Source organism: Brachyistius frenatus, unplaced genomic scaffold, assembly GCF_029030835.1.
Source record: "Brachyistius frenatus isolate BFR_SWC_R1_liver_20210118 unplaced genomic scaffold, ASM2903083v1 Contig_84, whole genome shotgun sequence".
NCBI classification, from domain to species: Eukaryota; Metazoa; Chordata; class Actinopteri; family Embiotocidae; genus Brachyistius; species Brachyistius frenatus.
Window position 1 is genome coordinate 312,007 of NW_027210683.1, and position 25,494 is coordinate 337,500.

A 25,494-nucleotide genomic window follows, 5' to 3' on the forward strand; every position below is an offset into this window, starting at 1 on the left:
AGCTTAAACAAAGCATGTTAGGTCATTAACGCTTCAGGATTACGTCATCGTGGTCAGAGTTAAAATACCTCCGTGATTTATGTAAATGAAGTTAGTACGTGAAATAAGTTACGTTATTTAAATGTAACACTTCTTTCTTTCCTTCTTGTTTTGTCAAAGAACTGAAACACAAAAACAGACTTATTAACAAATCAACTTATAGACTGATTCAAATATCAGCTTTATTTATACAGCAGCTTTTATACAAACATACAGTCCAACGCGCTTCACAGAAAAAATACAACAAATAAACAAAACAAAAACTGCTGAACTAAACATGACAAAGTGTTAAAGATAAATAAATCAACAAATTAGAATAAACTCCAGAGTTACGACATTAAACTGAAGTTCTGAACATTACTCCAAATCCACATTATTATGAGGTCTGCGGATCATTTGTTTGTTGTTTGTTGTTGTTTGTTTATTATCTGCAGAGCTCTTATTTCAGCCCGTGTCCGTCCAACCAGCTGCGCATGCGCACAGGGCCGCCGCTGGTCGTGTGTGGAAGTTATGGCGGACGCGATGCAGACGGAGGATTTTCCGTACCTTCCTTCGGGGCCGGCGGAGAGTAAGGCCTGGTTCTTTACCCGTTTATTGTACCGGAGCACGGCGCCGGTGCGGCCGGAAACAGTCTGCGCGAATGTCACTGAAAATGCCGCAGTTGTTGTTGTTGTTGTTGTTAGCTTCCTCCGAGCTAACGTTAGCCGGCAGCTCGGGTTGAGCGCAGCGGCTTGCTAACGTGTGCTAAGCTAAGCTAGGCTAAGCTAGGCTAGCTGCGGCTCCAAGGTCGATGAGAGCGAGTCCGCATCCGACGTCGCCTCCGGCCGCTCGGGGATCGATTCCTCGGTGGACTCGGACGGAGGCTCCTCGGACGGGGCTCCGCCGACGGTCCGATGCGGGATGGACTTCGCTGCGGTCCCGGTCCGGTTGGTGTGTTGAGAGACTCGAGCTCCCTTTGAACTTCTGAATGGAGAATCTCAGAGGATCAACTTTTCTTCATGTCCGTTGTAAAGATCCGATCTGTGTTCTGCAGCTGATCTTCTGCAGGACGGTCAGCTGCTCAGGGACGGAAGTCCTTCATTTACATACTGTAGTCCGTGAATCTCAGGCTAACTGCAGTGATGCTCACCAGATGATGGAGATATGATCTGACTGGAGGTAGCTGGTGGTGCCTGGAGGCACCTGGTGGTGGTACCTGGACGTACCTGCCTGGTGGTGCCTGGACGTACCTGGTGGTACCTGGTGGTGCCTGGTGGGACCTGCCTGGTGGTACCTGGTGGTACCTGGTGGTACCTACCTGGAGGTAGCTGGTGGTGCCTGGAGGTACCTGGTGGTGGTACCTGGTGGTACCTACCTGGAGGTAGCTGGTGGTACCTGGAGGTACCTACCTGGAGGTAGCTGGTGGTGCCTGGAGGTACCTGGTGGTGGTACCTGGACGTACCTGCCTGGTGGTGCCTGGACGTACCTGGTGGTACCTGGTGGTGCCTGGTGGTACCTGCCTGGTGGTACCTGCCTGGAGGTACCTGCCTGGTGGTACCTGCCTGGAGGTACCTGCCTGGAGGTACCTGCCTGGTGGTACCTGGGGGTACCTGCCTGGTGGTACCTGGTGGTACCTGGAGGTACTTGGCGGTACCTGGAGGTACCTGCCTGGTGGTACCTGCCTGGAGGTACCTGGTGGTACCTTGAGGTACTTGGCAGTACCTGGAGGTACCTGGTGGTACCTGCCTGGTGGTACCTGGCTCAGTATCGCCTCCGTCAGGGTTCCCGGTGAGCTGAGTCGACACTAAAAGGTGCCGTCCTCTTTTAGAGACACTCCAGGTTTGTCTCCTGTCCCTGCAGGTAGATCAGTGTAAGTGTCATCAGTCAACGGTTTATTGTCTCGAAGCCCCGCCCACCTGAAAACCAGGACGTGGACATGCGTTCAGAGGACATCTCGCCTCTGAGGTGTTGCGGTCGCACGACTGAAGTCCTGAGGAGCGACACGCTGAACTTTAATTGCAGTTTATGTCGGCAAAATGTTTTATTGTAGAAGGAGACGTAGATTTATGTTGTTGTTGTTGACTTTGAAGATGACATCACGGCAGAGGAAAACAAAATCCAGAAAAGCACCTGATACCAAAAGCGAGTCCAGTCGAGTCGGTACCGTTCGTGGAGATCAGGGTGTTTTAGTTCCCGTCGGAACCTTCGATCCGGTTCGTTTAGCGAACGCACTTCAGAGCGCCGACGTCCGTGTGCGTGATGTTGATTGTAGACGACGCGTGTTGTAATTCTGCTTTTTCAGTTTGAATGGAGGAACGAATTTATTATTATTATTATTTGTATGATTATCATGTCGTTATGAACGGTACTTATTTTTCTCTCAGAAAATAAATGATAGATTTTTGTATTTTTGACCTTTAATCACTTCACTTACAGTGAAATATATTTCTTTATTCTTTTCTATTTTCTTTTCTTCTTCTACTGTTTAACGGTTGATGATTCGCTGCATCAACTTCCTGTAATGAGTCTGAAGTGTTTTCACGGGACGAGTGTTCGGTTTGATGCGAGACCGGCTCTCTGTGACGGGATCAGATCGAGACAACGGGACGAGTCCCGCCAGTAGAAGCGAACTCAGAGACCGAAGACACGAGCTGCTTAAACAGAAATCTGAGCGTCGCACTCGGACGCCACTCGGCGGTAAACGAAGAACATCTCCAGCCGACTGTTGTCTGAACTGTTGTGTTTTCTTAAAATCGAATGTTCCCAGAAGAGTTGACCTGATTTGTGTGTCTGTCTCCTCCTGCAGTAAATAAGATGATAAAGGAGCACGGCGACCTGTTTTCCGACTCCCAGTGTAAAGTCTGCAGCGCTGTCCTCATTTCGGAGTCTCAGAAGTTGACTCATTATCAGGTCAGTGAGATGCTGCGTTCGCTGTCGAGGGACTTTATTCACGTTTCACACGAGCAGCTGGAGAAACTGCACGGTTATCAGCTGAAAGGTGTGATTATTAAACACATTAATAGGTTTATTATTTCTGTCTGAGCACCACCTGAGTATATGTGAATACAAATAATTCAGCTGGAGATTTGGCTCTATTTAGTCATAAATTAAAGATAGAAGGTTTTTATTTTGTGGAAGAAATCTTTCTGAATAAAACCTAAAAAAAAAAAACTTAAAAGTCCTCAAATGAAAATACATGCTGTACAATTAATATTATTACAATCTGGATTTATGCCTCTATAATAAAGTGAATAAGAACATACGACAACTCACGAAGATAAAATCTCGTTTCTAAATGACAACGATTCTGCTCCGTTTTCATTCGGGACATCAGCTGCATCGAAACAAGCGCTCCTCCTCTCCTTTCAGCCAATAACACGGCGGCGTGTCTTCCTGTGTTTCATGTTTGTTTTCTCCACTCTGATCAATAATTTGTGTTCGTCCTTTCAGAGCAAGAAACACGCCAACAAAGTGCGGCGTTACCTCTCCATCCAGAACGAGAAGGAGCCGGCGGTGAAGAAGTCCAAGACGGTATCGACGGACAGCGTGAGTGACGGGTTCGACTCCCGAGAGTCCCGAAGAACTTTAAAAACAGAGAAAACATCCAGTTGATTTGTTTATAAAATGTTTGTGTTGATTTGTTTGTGTGTGTTTGTGTTGATGTGTTTGTGTGTGTGTTTGTCAGGAGGACTGTAACAACGGAGACACGGACCGGCTGAAGGTGTGTCACGTATGTAACATGACCTTCTCCGCTCCCGTCGTGGCCGAGTCGCACTATCAGGGCAAAGTTCACGCCAAGAACCTGCGGCTGAAGACGGTCGGACCTCAGACTCAGAGTACGGACTTTATTTATTTACCCAGAACCTCCTTCTGTGGTCGTTTCTTCTTCTGATGTTTCTGAAGTTACAGATACAGTAAATTAATAAGTTGCATCGTTCCTCCTGGTCAGCTGCAGCCGCTCAAACACCAGCAACCCCTCAGCCCAAGAAGAAGCCTGCTGACGACTCCGGCGCCGTTCCGGCGGCAGGAAACAACAACAACAACAACGACAACCCGGACCGGTTCTGCTCCATCTGCCAGGCCTCCTTCAACAACCCGCTGATGGCCCAGCAGCACTACGTGGGCAAGAAGCACCGGAAACAGATGACCAAGCTGAAGCTGATGGAGACGTACGGCCCGTCCACGGCACCAGGTCGGACCGCAGAACCAAGACCGGGACCGGGAGTCGGCGTGTAACGGAACCACCAACTAACTTCTCTCCTTCTCTGTGCCCACAGCTTCCACACTAAACGGATACCCCTGCACCGTCTGCAACATCGAGCTGAACTCGGTGGAGCAGTACCAGTCTCACATCAGCGGGGCCAAACACAAGAACCAGTGAGTCCAATCAGCTGCCTTCACTTTGGAAGAAGGTCCAGTAACTTCAATATTTAGCCTGACAGTGTGTGAAGGTCAGCTGACTTCTGTATGAGAGGTTAGCTGAAGTAAATATTCCAGATTTTAAATAAATCTGGTCTGAAATCAAGTCTTAAAACCAGTCCATGACTAGTCCTAAACCGGTCCATGACTAGTCCTAAACCAGTCCATGACTGGTCCCAAACCGGTCCATCACTGGTCCCAAACCGGTCCTTGACTGGTCCCAAACCGGTTCATCACTGGTCCCAAACCGGTCCTTGACTGGTCCCAAACCGGTCCATCACTGGTCCCAAACCAGTCTAAATCCAGTCCTAAATCTGGTCTTAAACGAGTATTAAACCAGTCATGAAACCAAAACACGTTAATCTAAAATCTTTTGTCTTGTGTTTGTCCAGAATGAAGAAGTCCGGTCTGAGTTCTACAGAGAACCAACTTCCAGCTGAACAATCGTACGAGAGCGACAACCAGTTCGCCTCCACGGACGAGCAGTTCGCCTCCACGGACGAGCAGTTCACCTCCGAAGGAGAGTTCGCCTCCGAAGGAGAGCAGTTCGCCTCCGGAGACAACCAGTACGCTCCCGAGGAGGCGGAGTTCTCAGAGGAGTACCAGTACACCTGAGGCTGGACCGGGACGCTTCAGTCAGGACTCGGAACAACAAACACCAACCAGCCCCTTTAACTCATTAACAACCCATTAACCTCCGTCAGCAGTAGTTCCCCCGGAGACGAGTCACCATGGACACAGCTTCGGACACGCTGTCAATCATCCTCCAGCTGGAACTCTTCAACGCTTTTATTTCACTTTCTTTTGATGTGTGGATGCTCGGCGGAGCGATGAAGACTCAGTGTGATGAAGACTCAGTGTGATGAAGACTCAGTGTGATGAAGACTCAGTGTGATGAAGACTCAGCAGGGAGGCGGCTTCACCGTGAAGAACGTGTTCGAGTGTTGGACTTCTGTTACAGAATGAAAACGATCGACGTCAGGGCTGTGAAATCATCCGATTTAATGCATTTCATTTACTATATGTTTATTTTGTTTTTCTACAGAAATGAGTTCCTGGTTTTACAAAAGGTCTTAAAAAATGCTGCATGTTGTCTGAACACTCGCAGCAGGTCGAAATAAAACTGCCTTTACTCGCGCCGCAAACTCTCCGAAAAATCCAACTCCTGACAAGAAATGTCGCTTTATCGCTGCAGAAAAGTAAATTAATCGCACGAAAAAAACACCCGTAAAAAGAGTTTAAATCTGGTGTGAGGTGCAGCAGAGGATTTCTGTCATCGGATTTTATGAGTAGAATTTTACCAGAACCTGCTGAAACTTTTCTTGGTTTCATTTAAAGATGAGATTTTGAGAAATGTTTTCTGTTTCTTGTTTTTTGATTGAGACGTTTGCTCGCTCTTTAAGTCGAGTTAAACATGATGCGTTCGCCACATTTATTTTTAATATTCAGTTTTAATTCTGGTTACAGTTTTATGTTAAAAAAACAAAATAAGCTAACTTAAAGTAAGCTGCTTTGTTTCTATAATGTTGGGAACCGGAGCCTAAATTTTTCAGTCCCTCCAGGATTTCAATTTTTTTTTAGATTGTTTTCATCAAAAAAATTTGATAGAGTTTTTTTTTGTGGTAAAAATTCGTAAATTAGAAAATAATTTTTAATGCAAAAACAAATTGCTGTCTCGTACAGCTGGAAGAGGAAACAAGTAATTTAACATGTTCCTCGTTCCATCATAAGACCACATTTCCCACAAACCCGTCACTTCCTGTTGTTGCGGTTACCTAGCAGCAGTTTGTTTTGACGGTGAGAAGAGAGGGGACGGAGCCTAATAATTGGAAATGAACACTTGTTTTTGGAAATAAAGTCAGTTTTATTTTGAAAGGTGACTTTTTGTCGTCATACTTTCAGCAGAGCTTCTTGTTCATGATAGTTTTTTTGCGGAAAAATTGCGTTTATTGTTTGAAACCAGTCTTGAAATGAATTGCGTTAACTTTTGCAGCTGTGACTTCCTGGAGGGATTCATCAAGGAACTGGTCAACAACTATTCTGGAGTCTGATGTCTTTTTTTTTTTTTTTTTTTTTGCATTTTTCTGGAGTTTGAAGAAAAGATTTATAAACTGAAAATGATTAATTCTGTCGTCACATTTCAAACAGCAGCTCTGGACCAGCTGGAGGTTTTCTGTTTTCCATGTTCTTGGTTTGTTGAAGGATTTTGAACTCCACCACGGGGCTTTATAAACTCTGTAGAGGCTGATAGATGCTTTCTGAGCTCTGTAACTACTGTCCATAGCAGAGATATTTACTGCAGGCAACAGAAGACTGATGTCAGATTAGGAAGTGATGTCAATATAACAGGTTTCTGTCCTCGTGCCAGACGATTGGTCGAAATATTTTAGTATTGAATGTCTTCATCTTTCTGGCTAAAGAGAAAAAAAAGAAGATTTTTTGGATGTAATTTATACAAAGAGGGCTCATGCATCCTGTACAGTTCAACATGTATAAAAGACAAATGGCCTTTCTGTTTCCACCCTCACCGTCTGTGTGTTCAGGTGTTCTGTGATTTCCTTTCATATAAGTTATGTAAAGCTGAGAGGAGACATGCTGCATAAAGTAGACAAATGTTTTAACAAGTTTGTTTTCCTGACTCGCAGTTTGTCCTCCGGTGAAACGAAGATTCGCAGATTTATGTGTCATCACCAGGTGGGAGGAGCCTCAGACGAGCTGGGATGGATCCCCAACACTTCCTGTGTTTCTCCGCAGTTTGATGAAGGTTAGTTTTGGCCTCATCTGTCCGTCAAACTTTGCTCCAGAACTTTTCTGACGGGTTCAGTCTGGCTTTCGGATTCTAATATTCATATATTATTATATATGGTAATTCAGCTGTGCAGGTGTCGTATGTTGTGAGCCTATCTGAGCTCTCCAGACAAGTTCTCTGGTCCTTTACTTCTTCTTCTGGTTGGTCTATTCTAGTGTATCGGTGCATTAGCACCACCTTCTGGTCTGGAGACGTATTACACAACATGATGATGTAGCTCCATAGATTCCTGCAGTAAAGATAATAAAACTAAACAAGGAGACCTGTAGAGACAACAAACAAACAAACAAAACTCAACAGAAGGCAGGAACCTAATGAGATGTAACGGTGACATTTATAATATAATGAAACCTGAAACTATTTAGTTTTTTATTGACACATCGCTGTAAATGTTCCAGAGGAAGCTAAAACAAAAGATTTATAATCCTTCAAAACAATAATACAAAGAATTAGAATATTAATATTAATAAAAAACATAATTTAACATTTAATGAAGTGCTCTTTAAGACAACAGTAAAATAATGGATGTGGACCACAGTGAGCTGCATCGTTGGCCACCAGCTGACACCTGCAGAGGTAGAAAAGTCTGAATCAGACAATAATCTGGAAGTGTGAACATCAGTTGATCTCAGTGATGCTCACCAGGCAGGTTCAAACCTCGCAGGAGGAGTCGAGGTCGTCACAGCGACAGATCAACGTCCAAGGTGTCACACGGTGGACGGTTGTCCCCGTGAAACTGAAACAGGTGTCCGACCTCAGAGGGAAAATGAGTCAAACGTCAGAGTGACTTGATGGAGTCGGGCCACATGGGGGCGCGCTTCTTCTTCGTATGTGCTGGATCAGAGTCCTCTGGTCACATGTCATGGATCACACTGGTTAAGGGTTCTTTCAGAGATCAGCTGTCAATCAAACAAGTGGGCGGGACTTGATGATGAACCCAGAACCAGAACCGGCACTGAGATCTCTCAGGAATTTTAAAAGGAAACTGAAGACCTGTCTCTTTAATCTGGCTTTTAATTTAAAAGAATCTTTATCATCTTCATTTTTACATTTTAATTCTTGTCTTAATTTATTTTATTGAACTTTATTTATTGTTTTGTTTTTTAACACGTTGTTAGTAATTTTGCGAGGAGGATGGAGCTCTTCTGTGTGTCTAGTGGTCATTTTGAGGTCGTCAGCTGAGGAGGCGGTCCTTCAAAGTGGCTCAGGACTACAGACTGTTTCTAAAAGAGTTCGTAGCTTCAGGTCTGTAAAATGGTTCTGATCCAGAAGTGTCTTCAGCTGCAATACCAGCGAGTGCCACTAGAGGTCGGCTCCAAAAAGCCTCCGGCTCCATAGACTCCCATTCAACTTCTCTCATCAAATCCAAAGTGAATCAAATGTGTCCATCAGTTATCTCGGTGTTGTTAGCTAAAGTCACTCCTTCTTCTTAGTTTTCTGGAGGTCCATCTGAAAATAATCCCTCATTCATTAGAAAAGAAGATTCAAGAAGACCTGTTTCTGGGGGCGTGTCTGTTTGATTGACAGGCCTGTGGTGCAGTCAGGTTACAGCTATCGGTGGGCGGGACGTAGTATCGTCAGGTTTCCGATCAGATCGGTCAGATCCACCGCTGGCTCCTCCCCCAGCTCGTCCAAATATGGTCACTTCCTTCTCCAAACCGCTTTGAACTGTTAAAGATGGTGACGGACAGAATCTGAACGGGAGGATTCATAACGTTCACAAACCAACGATGACATCACTGATGGTTGATGACATCACTGATGGTTGATTGTTGGTGTGTACTGATTGAGCCTCGTCTACGTGTCACTTCACTAAAAAAGAAGTCAGCAACAGTGAGTCTTTATCCCACCAGGTATTCACGTTATTTTGTCCACCCCCTTGTACATTACTTTTTAACAGCTTCTCAGCTGCAGGTGGCCGAGTGGTCGCGTTACAACACACAAACAAAACACACACAAACACACTTAATTACATCACTTCTGAGGACTTCACATCGACTCACATTCAGTTGTCTTACGGGGACACTTCGTGCTTTTTGTGCACGTTTGTGCTCTAAAGAGAGGCGGGTCCCCACAACGTGCCTGGGTAAACAGATTAATGTCCCCACAACATGAGCAATATAAGTATACATACACACACACACACACACACACACACACACACACACACACACACACACACACACACACACACACACACACACACACGCACACGCACACACTGGCTCCTTCCATGACATCTAAAAATTCCTGTGGATTAGATCTAATTCTTGTGACAGATGGACAAATGCTCTGTGTGTGTGTGTGTGTGTGTGTGTGTGTGTGTGTGTGTGTGTGTGTGTTTGACTGTGTGTGTGTGTGTTTGTGTGTGTTTGACTGTGTGTGGATGTGTGTGTTTGACTTTGTGTGTGTGTGTTGTGTGTATGTGTGTGTGTTTGACTGTGTGTGTGTGTGTGTGTGTGTGTGTGTGTGTGTGTGTGTGTGTGTGTGTGTGTGTGTGTGTGTGTGTGTGTTTGTGAGAGCAGCTGGGAGCAGTAGGTACAACCTGTGTCCAACAGGCCGCTGGGACTGTCAGCAGACACCTGTTTGAACCCCCACCCTCCTCCTCCTCCTCCTCCTCGCAGACACTTGATATGTGGGACGGAGGGTGAAACAGACACAGATGGAGGACGGAGGCAGAAAACAGCTGGATGAAGTGAACGTTTCCGTTTTCTGTTTCCTGTCTCAGATTTTGTCAGAAGAGTTTAAACTTCTCGGCGCTTCGTGTCTTCGTCTCAGCAGCTGTGGAGCGTTTAAACATTTACAAACCAAAAAACTGGAAGTTTATTTACTGAACACGAACAAAAAAACTAAAGATTTAAAGTCATAAACGTGATGACAAATTGAATCAGTTTTCTGGTGTCAAAGATCATTGAACTAATTTTATTAGAAACTGTTTGGGTGTTCTGTCCGTCACCATCTTGTTAGTTCGGAGCGGTTTGGAGCAGGAAGTGACCATATTTGGACGAGCTGGGGGAGGAGCCAGCGGTGGATCTGACCGATCTGATTGGAAACCTGACGATACTACGTCCCGCCCACCGATAGCTGTAACCTGACTGCACCACAGGCCTGTCAATCAAACAGACACGCCCCCAAAAACAGGTCTTCTTGAATCTTCTTTTCTAATGAATGAGGGATTATTTTCAGATGGACCTCCAGAAAACTAAGAAGAAGGAGTGACTTTAGCTAACAACACCGAGATAACTGATGGACACATTTTATTCACTTTGGATTTGATGAGAGAAGTTGAATGGGAGTCTATGGAGCCGGAGGCTTTTTGGAGCCGACCTCTAGTGGCACTCGCTGGTATTGCAGCTGAAGACACTTCTGGATCAGAACCATTTTACAGACCTGGATCATCTGAAAGACGCTCGTATGATTTATTCAGGTGGGACTGTTGGCATGGAAACGCAGCCCAGAACGAGCCGTCAGACAACAGGTGAGCGGTTCCGTTCTCAGTCACGTCTCGTTGATATTCTAACCTGCTCCTCTTTCCCAGAGAGACGAGTCCGAACGGAAACACTTCTGACTTTGATCCTTTCAGCGGGAAGCAGATCGCAGGCGACGCCGAGCGGCTGTTAAAACAAGACGAGGGAAACGTGAGAGTCCTGAAATAATCAAGATGTTCACCTGAATCACCGAAAACTCTCCGACTGACGCACAGCAGATTTCATTTCAAGATTTCTGTTGTTGAGACTTTCTCCAGGAGGAGGTGGAGGAGGAGGTGGAAGAGCAGGTGGAGGAGGAAGAGGTGGAGGAGGAGGTGGAAGAGCAGGAGGAGGAAGAGGTGGGGTGGGGTGGGGGGGAAGAGGTGGTGGAGGAGGAAGAGGAGGAAAAGGAGGAGCGTTTTCCAGAGGACAACGTCTTCCTTTCAACAGGTCTCTGCTCGATGAGTTTGAATTCAACACCTTGTTGTCTCTGACCTCTGACCTCTGAGTGTTCTCGGGTCACTTCCTGCCGCCCTGCAGCACGATGAGCGGCAGATGTTCTCTGCTTCACCTGTAAAGGGAGGGGGAGGGGCCTGTAGGGGGAAGAGCATGGAGGGGGAGGAGCCAGGAGGAGAGGAATACCTGCAGGAAACGCTGAGGGAACAACCAGCAGGAATTATTTAAGATAAAGAAAGTAAGTAAACGGAGCTGTTGGTCCTCTGATGCAGATTCTTCACCGGGTTCAGGTGATGTAATAGGTTCAACTTTTTTTTAGGCTCCGCCTACTGGACGGCTTTTTAAAGTCAGATTGGTACTTTTCACACAATGTTTGTATCACAACAGCTTAAATTCAACAGCGCGGTTTTTCTGTTTGCATTTCTTTCCGTTTTCAACTATTTTTAATCAAACTAGTTTGAAAAGTGTCATTTAAATCGTAATATCAGATTTAACTAATAAAATCCAGTGTTTTCCTCTTCGATTGGACCCCCCACTCCTCCTGAAAGAAGCACACATCTAAATATAAACCTGGTATACGGCTGGACCCTGTGTGAAACTGGGGGGCTTTTATTTTGAAAAGTCAGCATTCGGTCCCTCTGTCTCGGTTCATCTGATAAATATAGTATTAATATTATTTAGCTGATTTGTGAGCAGCTGTTTGTTTCCAGCTCAGTGTGACGGTCTCTGCTGTGTTTCCGTCCTCTGGCCTCTGTGTGTCTCACGGTGGGACGCTGAATGCTGAAACTGATCGACAAATATCGGAAACACTGCATATCGTTCAAACTTTCTACGGTCCACTCAGAACCAGATGGCGAGCTCCACCTCGTATTCTTCCACTTACATAAAGTCTGCGACGGTCAACAGAGTCTTTCTGTCCCTTTGAATGATGGACAGACAGATTAAGAGTTTCCCTCTCGAGGAGCCTTTGTGTTTCAGATCAGGAGGATGAAAGAAGGCTGCAGGGTTTCAGGATCTTTGAGCCTTTGGTGCTGATAATCGGCAGCTTCTCTCGTTTCCCTGCAGCACAAAACCCTCCTCTGTTGCGCCTCCTTCTCCTCCGAGGGAGAGCATTCACCTCCCCGGGGTCGCAGCCTGGATTTAAACTGCAGGAGGAGGAAGCTGCTCCGCTCCGGTGCCGCCGGCGGTCACGTCACGTTTCCTTTATCTGAAAAATAAACGTTTTTATTCCTGAATGACGGTTAAACGCAGGACGTTTTTTAATGATCTTAAATCACATCGATCAGGTTTGTAGTGAAGGATTCTGGGTTTTGTAGTTTTAAAGTTATAAACAGTTAGTGAGCCGCTCTGTCTCCTTGAACCCCGTCGATAAGAGGCTTATGTTCCCCTGTGAGGAGGAAGAGGAGGATGAAGGAAGCATTATGTTCTGCTCGTCAGGAAATCCCAGCAAAACAAAAGGTGAGAGAATCATCATAAATTAATGATTTCAGACGTGATTAATGTTCGTGTCACAGCTGTAACCTGACTGCACCACAGGCCTGTCAATCAAACAGACACGCCCCCAAAAACAGGTCTTCTTGAATCTTCTTTTCTAATGAATGAGGGATTATTTTCAGATGGACCTCCAGAAAACTAAGAAGAAGGAGTGACTTTAGCTAACAACACCGAGATAACTGATGGACACATTTTATTCACTTTGGATTTGATGACAGAAGTTGAATGGGAGTCTATGGAGCCGGAGGCTTTTTGGAGCCGACCTCTAGTGGCACTCGCTGGTATTGCAGCTGAAGACACTTCTGGATCGGCCTCATTATTCAGTGTACTTTTATATACAGTCGATAAGTGAACCTCAGATTAACTGCTGGAAGAAGGGGAAGTTTGAAGTCTTCACAGATCACTGCTGATGGTAGATTTTTGGCTTGACTTGCTGTTGCAAGGTGTTTCGAGGTCATTGCAATTTTTCTCTCTTTCATGTGCTTTCCTGTCTTTAGAGAAACCAACTGAGGGTCATCTGCCAACAAAGTTTAAACTGGCTCTGCTTTTGTTCTCCAACGCGGCGTCATCTGCAACACTGTTGGCCAATCACGTACATGCAAGATGAAGGATCAAACGAGAACTTTCTCAAGTCATAACCTTCCTTGTTGTATTACAAACTGCTTTAAAGTGTTTTGGCATCCAACCGAATTATAAACTTGTGTATCTGTTGATCAAACTAGACTTCCTCAGCTGTATTTATAAATTTCAGAAATGTGTAAACTTATGTAAACTCAGATGGTTTGGGGTTCAAATCCCCCCTTTTATCATGACTTACAAAAAAGGACATTAGTAATTTCTGACTTTGAAAATGCTGGTTATTTTTTGAACAACATGCCATAGCATGACTTTTGGGTCACTTTTTGTCCACGACGTCACTGGCACACACATCGACGAAAACAAATTATTTTGATAACTTTTAATCTCAAACATGTTTTCTATCCATAGACCCTAAATTCAAGTTGGTCTGACAAAATCCGTCGGAGGAGTTCGACAAAGTACAACGTGTCAGAATCGGCCAAAATGGCAACTAAATTCAAAATGGTGGACTTCCTGTCGAGTTGACGTAACGGTGCAACGTAACTTTTTTGTGTGTCTAGGTGTGATACACGTGTCCACCGGATTTCGTGAATTTAGGTAAATGTGGCCGCCGGGGCATCTCTGTAGGGGGCGCTCTTGAGCCGTTTGGCCGCGCCCACTCGCGACTCCACTAGAATATGAAATTTTTTGCCGAGAGACAAATGTTTATCCACTTTCATGAGTTTTTGAATATGATAAAGCCTCCAAAAAGGCAAATCACTTTACGTAAGAATAAGAACGTTAAACGTTGAACGTCCAAGAACATTTTTACGAAATACAATTGGGCTTTCGCACCGATACTCGGTGCCTAAAAAAGTTGTGGGCGGAACATTGCGCAACACCAGAGTGGTGCCTGCAGACTGAGACGCTGCATCTGAACCAAAGCAACACAGTTTTAGGGCCCGAGCACCGAGCATCGGTGCAAAAGCCCAATTGTATTTCGTAAAAATGTTCGTCATTCGTCATCGTTCGTCGTTAGACGTTCTTTTTCTTTGTTGCTGCATATCTAGTTTAGTTGTGTCAGTTTATCTGATCTGAATCTAAAATCAGTTCGTGTCCAGTTTAAGAGCTGATCGGTGTTCCAAAATTAGAACGAAATCTCTTAGAAGGGAACGTCTTCTAATTCGCCAAATCCAATCGTAGCATTGTTAGCATCTTCACGTTTTTTGAGGTTTGAATGTGATGATTAATGTCTTTTCTGTCCCTGATGAACGAAGTGTTTTAAACGTTGCAGTATCTTTAATCCGGGCTGCTTCCAACTGACAAATGCTTTCAGGCCGGCGTTCTCCTCCACCTCTCCGGGGTTCTCCGGGTCTTCCGTGCCGCCTCCTTCACCTCCTCCTCCGACCCGTCGGGGCCGAGCAGACAGACGGAGAGCCGGCGGAGGTTCGGGGGTGTCGGACGGAGAGAGCAGCCAGTGGCGGGACGGCGGTGACGGCAGACAGGCTGGCGGTGGGCGTCTCTCCGTTAACGAGGCCTGACAGCCTCCACGCCGCCTCCCGCCACAGAGAACCGGGTCAGACTCGGAGCGTTTGATGTCGGGGTGGCGCTGCCGTTTGAAGCCGCCGCTCGTTCTGCCTCTGTTTGCTTTTTTTTAAGCCGTGTTGTGACAGACAGGCCGGGCCGGGCCGGGCCGGGCCGGGCCGGGCCGGGCCAGGCCGGGGCGGCTCGGCGCTGGAGTGGGCGGAGCCTGCCAGTAACTGGGGCGACAGTCAAAAACAAACCACCTGAAAAATGTGGCTAGCACTGAAACTGGGATGATCCAACGAGCCGATTTCTGGTTCATACGAGAGTTTGTTTCTTCATCGAGCAGCCGGAAGAGTTCCATCTTTCTCTTTTTCTTTCTCTTTTTTTTGTGGTTTAAGCCAGGAAATCCTGCGCTGGCGTGCCGGCCGGGACGCTGCGTCCTTTGTCTGGCCGCTCGCTCACTGCTCCCATTGATGGTCTTCATCCAGCTGTAAAATCTGGTGTGGTGGTGAAGTGTGTGTGTGTGTGTGTGTGTGTGTGTGTGTGTGTGTGTGTGTGTGTGTGTGTGTGTGTGGATGCAGTCCACTCTGAAATGCCCCCCCCCCCCTCCCCCGTTCGTGTCAGGGCGGGTTGAAGAGAAGCACCGGCGTTGGCGGGATAAAAAACATGCCGGGTTTGCTTCCTGTGCCCCCCCCCCCCTCTTTCCCCTCCGTGTGGTCGCAGCTATAGGTTTTCATGGTGCATTTCCTCTCCACGGTGGACGTTCTGCAGCGTTTAACAAGGTGGGGTGTGTGTGTGTGTGGGGGGGGGGGGATTAGCATAACAGCCTCCACAGGAACCCCGTCAGCATTAAAACAAAAAAGTGCTTTCCTGCATAATCTGGTCCTCCCTCCACCTCCACCTCCACCCCCCTCCAGACCCGCATACAGACCAGGACCAGCACTCAGTGTGTCCGTCTCCACCTCCAAGTCTTCATCTGTCAGTCTGAAGGCTCGGCAGCGTCGGGGGTTCACACGAGAACTTCATTGAGTCGTTGTAGAATATAAAGACTGATCACATAAAAGAGTTCGTAGCTTCAGGTCTGTAAAATGGTTCTGATCCAGAAGTGTCTTCAGCTGCAATACCAGCGAGTGCCACTAGAGGTCGGCTCCAAAAAGCCTCCGGCTCCATAGACTCCCATTCAACTTCTCTCATCAAATCCAAAGTGAATAAAATGTGTCCATCAGTTATCTCGGTGTTGTTAGCTAAAGTCACTCCTTCTTCTTAGTTTTCTGGAGGTCCATCTGAAAATAATCCCTCATTCATTAGAAAAGAAGATTCAAGAAGCTTCAGTGCAACATGTATGCAAGATTATACAGATGGCCTGTGGGGGCAGTACGGAGGTGTGACAGTGTCTGCAAAACTAAATGGAAACTAGTCCGAGACTTTTACGTCCGTGTTTTGTCTCCCTGTGATCTCACAATCAGTTTAAAGTAGTGACCCCTCGAGTGTCGCTGTGTTTATTGTTTACATGAGGCGGATGTTGACTTTAATGGGAAATTTTCTGTTTCTGGTATGGAAATCAAGTTATCTCTATTGGCTTTTGAACTTTTGAATTATGAGCAGCCCTACATGTCCATCAATGTCTGCACCAAATTTCATGACTAAATTGGACGACCAACAGAGATAAAAAACCAACATGAACGGGAATATTTCTTATTTTTTCTTGTCATATTTGAATCCAGATTTTTGCCGGGAGTCAGTGGGAGTCAGTACTCCCAGAGTAGAGTTGAGTAGAGTCCAGTAGAAGTCGGTGTGGAGGCCTCGGCGTGCCCTCGGCCTGTATCCGAGCCTCCAGCTGACTGCTGTGGATCCACCTGTTCCCTGCGCTCAGAGCTGCTTCCTGGTCCGGATGTGGGAACGTGAGAATACGGACGACTGTGCAAGGAAAACAAGTGTTTCTTTTTTTGTGTGTGTGTGTGTGCGTTATCCTCCGGATGGGTTTTGTGGAGGAATGTGGCGGAGCTGAAATTTTGAAAAGCCTCGGAACAAAAGACGACGCTCGCTCCTCGTGTTTTTACTGGCTTTGCTGTTAAAAGTGGGCTTAAAGAGGAAAAAAGAAGAAGCATCCTACAAACTTTCCTCTGCTGTTAAATAACTGATCTCTGACAGTAGGAGATCTCACGTTCCTGTGAGTTGCCTCAGTTGGTCTTTGAACAGTAAAAACACAAACAGACCAGCTGTTGTTGAGAAACATGAAGTCTTTAGTTCTGCTGTGTTGCAGCAACAGAAACACGTCAGACTTTGTGGACCTACAGGGAATCCTTCTGTAAAACTTACGAGACAACTGAGTTATATAAATGTTCTTTTATCCAGATAAAATTTATTTCACGCAAACTGACTCTGAGCCACAAAATGTTTCAAAAAACGATTTGATCTCAGAATTATAAAGCTTGGATTCTGTGAGAAGCACAGACTGTATACAAACATGTTCGTAGCTTCGGGGTCTGACAAGTGAAGTCAATACAAAAGTGCCTTAAAGTGCAATACCACTGAGGGTCACTAGGGGCTGGCTCCCAAAAAACATCTGGCTCCATAGACTCCCATTCAGAAAGCATCACAAAGGATAGATTAGATATTAGGACTCAAACACAGCTGTGTTTGGGAGGGGGGGCTCTTTGATTGACAGGCCTAGTGTACAGTCAGGTTTCTGGTATAGTTTCCTCGGAGTTCCTAAGCAACTCCTCCCCCAGCTTGTCCAAATATGGTCCCTTCTGGCTCCAAAGTACTAAGATGGCGACAGCAGAAATTCCAAAGCTTCAGATGGGTGACGTCAGGGTTGGTTGCCGCTTGGAAGACGCTAGCTAGCCGGCTTCACACAGAGAAAGTGGACGGCCAAATCATTAGTTTATAAAGAGTGAAACAGGAATGTCAAAATTAAACTCAATAAATTAAAACCACGTTTTTGTTAATCTACGATTTTATCGAGTGGAGGCTAAGTAGCTTAAGTTACCTGCTGTGGCTAACTGACAGCGATGCAATTTAAACAGAGAAAAAGTTCCCACTTTTAGAACTGAAACGAGTCGGTGTGGATTTGGGTAGCTATCCCAATTTTGGTACGGCCACTTAAGACATCTTTTGATGCTAGCTACGACTGAACCAACACAATCGGTGCCATAAAAGTGTAAAAGTTTGGTACTCGGCTCTGCGGTCACGTGACCACTTGACTTTACATCCCATGTCATCTTCGGTATCAAAAGTTAGCATCACAAAAACAGTGAAACAATGAGCGCACGTTTGCATTGTCACAGTAATGCTAAAAATAATGCTAACGGTAGTTTTTGTTCAACATAAATAGAGCGCTCAAACCTCTGAGAGAAGAATACAACAAGAGCTCAGAGGAAAGACAGACGTTGTTTCTTGAAGACTTAAAGTGAGAAGGTTTCGAGTTTAGCTGGAGGCGGCAGAGAGAGCGAAGAAATCACCACGGCAACGAGAACAGAGTACGAAAAGGTGAATATCAAATACACATGAACAGTATTCTCACACTTTGACAGGAAACAGATTGGAGAAGCGGTCCGAGTGCGTATTCTGGATTTCAGATCGGGTTTCAGCCTCTCGGCCTGCAGCGCCGGATAGATTCGATTACGGCGACGACCACAGGCCAGATCTAATTAGCACATTATTCACAGCAGGACGTCGGCCTCGTGTTTCAGCCTCCACGTCTGCGCTGCTTCGTGGTCGTCGGGGGGGAAACAGACAGTTTGTGTCAATACAAACAGAAACGAAAGTCAGACAACTATAAAGACAAAAAGACAGTTAGAAAAAAATGATGTTAAACAGGTGAGTGAGGGATGAAGACAGGATTCATCAAGAGGAAGGTTACAGAATTAAACAGGCCGAGGCCCAATTTACATCATGTTTACTGTAACGAACAAATATTTGTCATGTCTGAAAGATGTTTCTGCACCACAGACATAATTTAAAACAGAGATGAGGCGGATATCTCAAGATATATTACAATCTGATCTTTTAATTAAAAGGAGAATTGCTTCATCATATAAAAGAGCCACAATGTTGTTTCAGCTGGGAGACGAAAAGTTGGGAAAGTCGTTCCGCCGGTACGAGAACATTAGTGATGTCACCATGGAAACCTGAAACTGGAGCAGAGACACATCAGATTTTGTTGTCAAACTCTGTAAATCATCAACAGAGACAAAGAAAGTCTTCAGAAAGTCTCCGGCGATGAAGCGACGAGCCGGGCGACGTGTTCTGATGACATCACGTTTCAAAAGGGGGCGGAGCTTCACCGTCCGAGACCGAAGAAAGGGCGTCAGGTCAGGAGACACCAGCTGGGTTTTCTTTGTGTCACCGTGAATTCGTCCCCCAGAGTCAGACTGTCAACACAGAGTTCCACTGGGTCTTTCCGAGGTTACCATGACAACGGGCTCGTTCACAGTGGGAACGTGATGAATGATGATGATGAAGAGACGACACTCTGAATTCTTCCTCATGAAGGTCGTTGATCCTCCGTGTTGCATCACCTCTGATGGTGTCCAAGAAGACAAGACAAGACAAGACAAGAGATGCAGCAGGGCCTCAGACAGAGAGGCTGGTCACCATGACGACCTCTCCTCTGTGAGTCCGGGCTCAGCGTCTCTGAACGAAGCTTTGACTGAACTCGCTGAGCGCAGCCGAGCGGCTTCGCTGCTCGACTCGGCCGGACGCTGACGGAGAGGAAGGTTGCGTCACGGTGCTGAAACACGACGAGGACCTCTGAGGGATTAGTTGTTTGCTCGGAGGCCCGCGGGTCGACTTAACTGCTGGAGTTGAACCTTCGCTGCTCGTCACTTCCTTCGGGGATTACTGGGCCACCCAGACGTCAGATTAGTTCTGCTGGGTCGGCCGTGATGTTTCCTTTTCGTAGGCCGGTGACTGAAACCTCAAAGGTTTACATTAATGATCTCTCGAGCAAGGCACTAAAATAACGTCCCCGTACCTAAAACATCGGTGTCTTTAGTCTTTGGAAAGACAGATGCTCTATAAGGGACGTTTATTTCCTTTTCTTCAATCAGAAGATAAATTCTTACAGTTTACGGGGAGAATTAAATTAGTACGACCTGAGAGGTCAAACTCTTTTAAAAAATGATCCAAAAGCAGGTGTCTCCAGACTAAATCTTTTTCAGCAGACGTTAGCTTATGAGGACATGTGACTTCTGGTCTGAGACTCGGGGTGAAAGGTCAAAGTTCAGGTGCCTGTCAGGAACGACCCCGACGTCCATGTAGCTCAGACTTTAGTCTCACACGGAGGAAGGATAAGTCTCATCGGAGCGAACGTGTTTAACGGACAAAAAAACTTTTAAAATAACGTAGAGAATAATGTAAAGAATCACAAAATAAACACGTGAATCAAAAATCTCTTTGGATTGAACGAATACTGACTTTTGTCAAGAGTTACAACTCTTGTGATATCGGTGATCTTTGAAGAAAATTTTTATCTAAAAACTTTCGCCTTTTGTTTAAAAAAAATAAATCTATAAAATCCTCTTGTTCATGTGTACGTTTGACAGATTTCATCATCATTATTTCCCTCAAATTACTATTATCTTCTAAATCCTTATTTATCTTAAACTAGCTCTTTAAGGCAGCATGGCTCCGCCCCTTATTGCTCAGCCACTCTGAAGGGCGGACCAATCAGTGGCCAGTGGGCGTGGCTAGCTCCTGACTTTAAGTCTCTTCAAAACCTGATCCTGAGTTTGGACCTTTCACTTCGCTCAGCGCCTCTGGGGACATGTGACCTCGGCGCGGGTCAAAGGTCAAACTCACTGGGGCTCACCTTTCTGTGCCTGATGGGACTCCAGCCGAAAGAGCTGGTCAGGACCAAGAATTAAAGTACGGAAGATAATATATCAAAAATGTTTGAATTTTTTTGGACTTGAAACAAATACCTTCGTAAAAAATATTTTTAAAGATTTACGCATTTTCACCTGAACCTGACACGTCACCTGTTAACCTCAGTACTCGACCTGCTCCGCACCAATCAGCTGACAGGAACAGTTAGCAATTCGCCTGTGTAGCATTTAGCAGCTAAAACAGCAGATATTTCCTTCAGCAGGTGGTGGAGACCAAAAACGGAGCCAAAACAAACAAAGTACAGGCTGGGTGTGAATGATGTAATCTCCTCTGATGCCACCTGTTTGTTTGTGCGGCGTCTGAGAGCCCGACCCGAAGCACCTGCTGCTCCCCGAGGACATGAACGCCTCTTCGTTCAGCTCTCGCTCCTCCGGCTGACTCGGCTCACAGTCTTCGTCGTGCTCGATCGGCCGGGTTATTAAGATGGACAGGTGACATTTTTCAGTTTTATTGTTTAGTTTTTGGAGCTTGATTCCCCTCTTTTAAAACTCTCCGCCGCCGTCTCCCGGCTGTCTGAGTCGGGACCTCCCAGCTGCCGTGTGCTGACTTGGGCCTCAAGAGATGGCTTCCAGGGACATGTGACCTCTGGGGTTGAAAGGTCAAGGTTCAAACAGTCCGGACTCACCTTCCCCTCCCGGCCGCTGAGGACAAAGCTCACATTGAGTCGAGGGCCTGGCTCTCCACGATTTAGCGATTCTCTGTCTGTTCATTCATCTGAATGTTACACATTTACACTTGTAGACGTAAGAATTAAAAAATAAGCTTACAATCATTAATGCAAATGATTTGTTTCACTTTGAGCCCCGTGATGGTTCTCTAAGTTCAACACAGGAAGAAAAACGCTTTAGAACAAATATTTCTGTGATGTGCAGCAGGATTATGATCACAGGAAGTCAGCACAGATTACTCTTCAGCAGGAAGGTGTTAAAAAAAACAAAACTATTTTGTCTCTGATTTTATGTTTACCATGTAATGAATCACTTTGAATAAAACCGAACTGAAGACTTTAAACATACAATAAGATGCAGAAACAGCAAGAATAAAATATATAAAACAAATCTTTTAAACAGCCTCATGAACTTTCTCCTCCCTTCACAAAGGCTGCTTGTACCGGGCCGATGACGGAGGTCCCGTCCGGGTCCCGACCTGCAGACCTTCTACACAGCCTTCAAAACAACAGCTGCCACGGAGGAAGGCTGGGAGATAAGGGAGGAAGTGAAGGGAGTGTGAAAGGAGGGAAGGAGATAGGAGGGATGGAGATGCAGGGGAGGATGGAGAGAAGATGTCAGACCAGCTGGAGAGTTCAGTTTAAAGACGTGTTTTACGACGTATAAAAATACACTTTCTTTAAATTATACGTTCTTAATTTAAAGATCAGGAATCTATAAATACGCTGATATCTTTTCTTATAAAAGTTTAACTGTTGGACACCAGATGTTTCCTCCTTCAACCACAGACTGCATATAAAAGTGGATGTCGTGTTAATGTGTTTTTGGGGGTGTGTCTGTTTGATTGACAGGTCATTATCAGTGGGCAGAACTAGTATCTTCAGGTTTCCAATCAAAGTGAGGAAATAACACGTTTTACAGTTGAAATTCTTGAATATTTTTGAAGGGCTTGAAGATGCAGGATTGTTTTGATCCGATCCTGTTTGCCCAGAAAGCCTTCATTTCTTAACAAAATTTCCCTGAATTAAATTGAGAATTGGAGCCACAACAAGCTGAGAGACTTTAAATATTTCCAACATTAAACCCAGAACCGGTCCAGGTTCAAGGTTCCTCTGGGTCTCAGACAGAAGCAGCTCAAAGATGTTTTCAGCTGCTGCTTGTATAAGTGGCTCTTTGTTCCCTAAGAGTTGCCTCCTTCCTACCACCTCTCTATGTCACATTTTTAACCCCCACCCCAACCAGAAGAGCCCGCTCCCTCCTCTCCCTCCTCTCCCTCCCTCCCTCTTTCCTCCCTCCTCCCTCCTCTCTCCTCCCTTCCCTGTCAAAATAAAACATCTTTACTAACTGACCATCAGATTTCCCGGCAAGTCTTGGCGTCATGCTCCTCCATCTGCGTCGTGTTTTCCACTTTGACAAATTTAAAGATGATGAAACAGGTAGAAATGTGGCTTCACCAACATGAAACGATTGGAGGGATAGAAACGAATAAATTAATGTTCTCTGAGAAAATTTACAATTCAAACAATGTTAAAAACAGATCAGAAATGTCAAAACAATTTAAATTCAAGACACAAAAATAAGAACCAGAGTCACTTTAAAAGGATTCAACCGAAGCACCTTGAACTTTACATGATTAGGCTCACAAAGTCTTTTTACATTGTCAACAAGGGAGGAGCTACTTGAGAACCAGAGCACACTATGCCCCGCCCACCGATAGTGAAAACTTGATTGCAGCCCAGGCCTGTCAATCAAACAGCCCCAAACATATCTGTGTCTGAGCCCTAATGTCTAATGAATGCTGGAATCATTTTCAGAAGGACCACCAGGGTGCTTTTTGAATGGGAGTCTATTGGAGACAGTCCCTAGTGGCCATCAGCGGTATTACACGTTAAGGCTCTTCTACATTGGCTTCACTTTTCTGACCCGGATTCACTCCACAGAATCGCAAACTTACAATCACAGTAATTAACAAGAATTCAAGCAATCTCTGAAAATTTTAGCTTGCAAAATGACCAAATTCCTGCGATTAAATTTTTTTTCCACAAAAATGTCATAAATAGAAGCATCGCGGAAAGTATTACATTGACCCTCAGTGGTGTCGCACTTTAAGAGACTTCTGTTTGTTGTTGGAACGTAAATCAACTGTTGAATCGAAAGGATTGTGGTTGGGTTAAAACAAGTACTTTTCTATCGTCATGGTTATAATAATAAACATGCAGTTAAGGTCAAAAGAAATGATGTTGAGAAACAGGCATCAAAAAACGATCTCCGATGAACCCGTCCGTTGACCCCAACTTCCTCCCTGCTTGGACGTCTTTGGGTGCCACACCTTCATCCCCAGATGTCCTCCTTTCCTTACCTGTCATAATTCGTACGACCATTAGAGGGTGCTGTTTTGTGGGCTTTGCTAAAACAGAAGGAAACGGTGCTTCACAGTAAAAATCTATCAGTTTTGTAATAAGCTGCTTTTTAAGACACAATAAAAATCGACCTGTTTCGATTAAAGAATTCATCCTGGCAGCAGAACTTTTTTACGAAAACGTCTTTAACAGAAAACTGGTATCTGCATTCCCAGACACGGCAGCAGACTTTATAGACTTTATTAAACTGTAAAACAAGACAAGTAACAACACACATACAGTGGAATCGTCTCCGATTGTAAAACACTTCAGGTTTGAAAGTATTACTTTAGTGCTGGCAGCAGTCCAAACTCTTTGAATCCCATTTATTCATCCATTCATCCTACGAGTTCTGCTTTGGAAGAAGATCAAGCTTCCTCGTCGACGTGAAAACGCTGCGTGACATGTTTGGAGGAAACCTCTGGCGCACTTACACGTTGGCAACGCTCCAGATCCTTTTGTATGAACGTCCACCTTTCCCTCCAAACCTCCATTGTAGCCGGAGCCAAGTCGGGGGTTTGAGGCCGTGCAATCAGATCCGCGGATTCCTCCCAGCGTTTGTTCCCCCGACTTGTTTTCACTGTCAACACGCCACTTGAGAGAATTAAGGGGAGCCAAGTACCTGCAGCTCAGGAGGTAATAAAGCAGTGAAAGCACAATTAAACCTTCAGGAACAAGTTGAGTCAAGCTTATTTCATTCCAGCTCGCAACACATAAGATTCAGTTCCAAAGGATGAACTCATGCAGCTACGGGATGAAAAAAAATCTTTCAAAGCTTCTTTTAGACTCTGAAATTAGTTATCATAAGTTATTATATTTACATAAATGAAACAGAAAGACAAAGCGAGTTGATCTACGTTGGGACGCTCACCGACGAGAAGAGTCCGTATGAACGGCGCCCTCTTGTGGTCACGCGGTCACCGCGTCTGAACCCAACATTTTCGAGAAGCCTTCTAGAGGTTCACAAGTTGTGACGTGTTTGCTGACGTTTCCAGAAAGGTCAGAGGTCGTGGTACTTCATGGTCTGGTTGGATGTTCAGCTGATATGTTGTCATTTTAGTCATGTTGAGTTTATCTTCAACCGTCAATCATCTTTTCCCTCTTTGTATTTCCTGCATTACGTTACCCTCCTGTTAGCCTCGTTAGCTTCGTTAGCCTCTGTGGCTTCTAGACGCCCTCCATGCTGGAACCGAGAACGGATGAACGGATGGACGGATGGACAGAAATCAAACCTGTGAATATTATATCTCCTTTCTGCCAATAGACGGCTGCTCATCCTGCGAGTATTTGCTCCATCAGGTGTTCCCCCGTCAGTCTAAGATGATTGGTGGACTCTGCAGCTCTGATTCCCTCCACGTCTCCTCTCTGGGTTTTATTATTGCTGCCTGTGTTGCCGGATGATGTGGAAACCTCCCAACGTACACACACATTGCTTACATTCCACATTTAGCCTTAACGAGGCAAATTAAAGTGTGTTTTGGAGTTTGCAGGAAATGAGCAGCAAGTGTTGTTTGGGACGAAAAGAGACTGCGAGAGGTGAAGCCAAGAAGGTTCTGGCTTTACGAGCGCCGCAGGACCGAGGAGGCCGTTAGAGAGCGACGGCGTCGGGGAGGTTTTATTTTCAAACGTTTAACAATTGAAGAGAACGTACGGAACACAGAACATTAAACAGAAAAATACACAAACAAAGTAAATAAATAATTCCACCCAAACAACAACAACAAAAACAAAACAAAGAAAAAGTGCGTGAATAGTGATTCAGAATGAAGAGATGCTGCAATGACATG

General features: G+C 45.4%; 1 protein-coding gene and 1 long non-coding RNA gene across 4 annotated transcripts; one reads left to right on the plus strand and one right to left on the minus strand.

Moving 5' to 3' along the window:
* Positions 1–519: 519 nt before the first annotated feature.
* znf346 (zinc finger protein 346) lies at positions 520–7,061 on the plus strand. 3 transcript variants are annotated; one of them, XM_069709634.1, is made up of 8 exons: positions 520–607; positions 2,545–2,715; positions 2,825–2,928; positions 3,469–3,564; positions 3,704–3,854; positions 3,968–4,210; positions 4,296–4,395; positions 4,830–7,061. In XM_069709634.1, exons 2-8 carry the CDS (start codon positions 2,580–2,582, stop codon positions 5,050–5,052), a joined length of 1,053 nt encoding a protein of 350 aa, XP_069565735.1. In that variant the 5' UTR covers positions 520–607; positions 2,545–2,579; the 3' UTR covers positions 5,053–7,061. The 3 variants fall into 3 exon arrangements, with proteins under 3 accessions (XP_069565735.1, XP_069565736.1, XP_069565734.1); XM_069709635.1 differs by lacking the exon at positions 2,545–2,715 and having other exon boundaries at positions 524–607; XM_069709633.1 differs by lacking the exon at positions 520–607 and having other exon boundaries at positions 1,757–2,715.
* LOC138627363 (uncharacterized) lies at positions 1,542–1,761 on the minus strand. Its single transcript, XR_011311377.1, has 3 exons — positions 1,741–1,761; positions 1,643–1,682; positions 1,542–1,580 (listed from the first exon to the last, which is right to left on the minus strand). It is a non-coding gene; the product is annotated as an uncharacterized lncRNA (long non-coding RNA).
* Positions 7,062–25,494: the final 18,433 nt, after the last annotated feature.

Excerpts from the sequence above, each read along its gene's own strand:
- znf346 (XM_069709634.1), top strand. The coding sequence starts at position 2,580 with ATGCGAGACCGGCTCTCTGTGACGGGATCAGATCGAGACAACGGGACG. Across the intron at positions 2,716-2,824 it reads CACTCGGACGCCACTCGGCG|TAAATAAGATGATAAAGGAG; the intron begins GTAAACGAAGAA and ends CTCCTCCTGCAG. Across the intron at positions 3,855-3,967 it reads GGTCGGACCTCAGACTCAGA|CTGCAGCCGCTCAAACACCA; the intron begins GTACGGACTTTA and ends CCTCCTGGTCAG.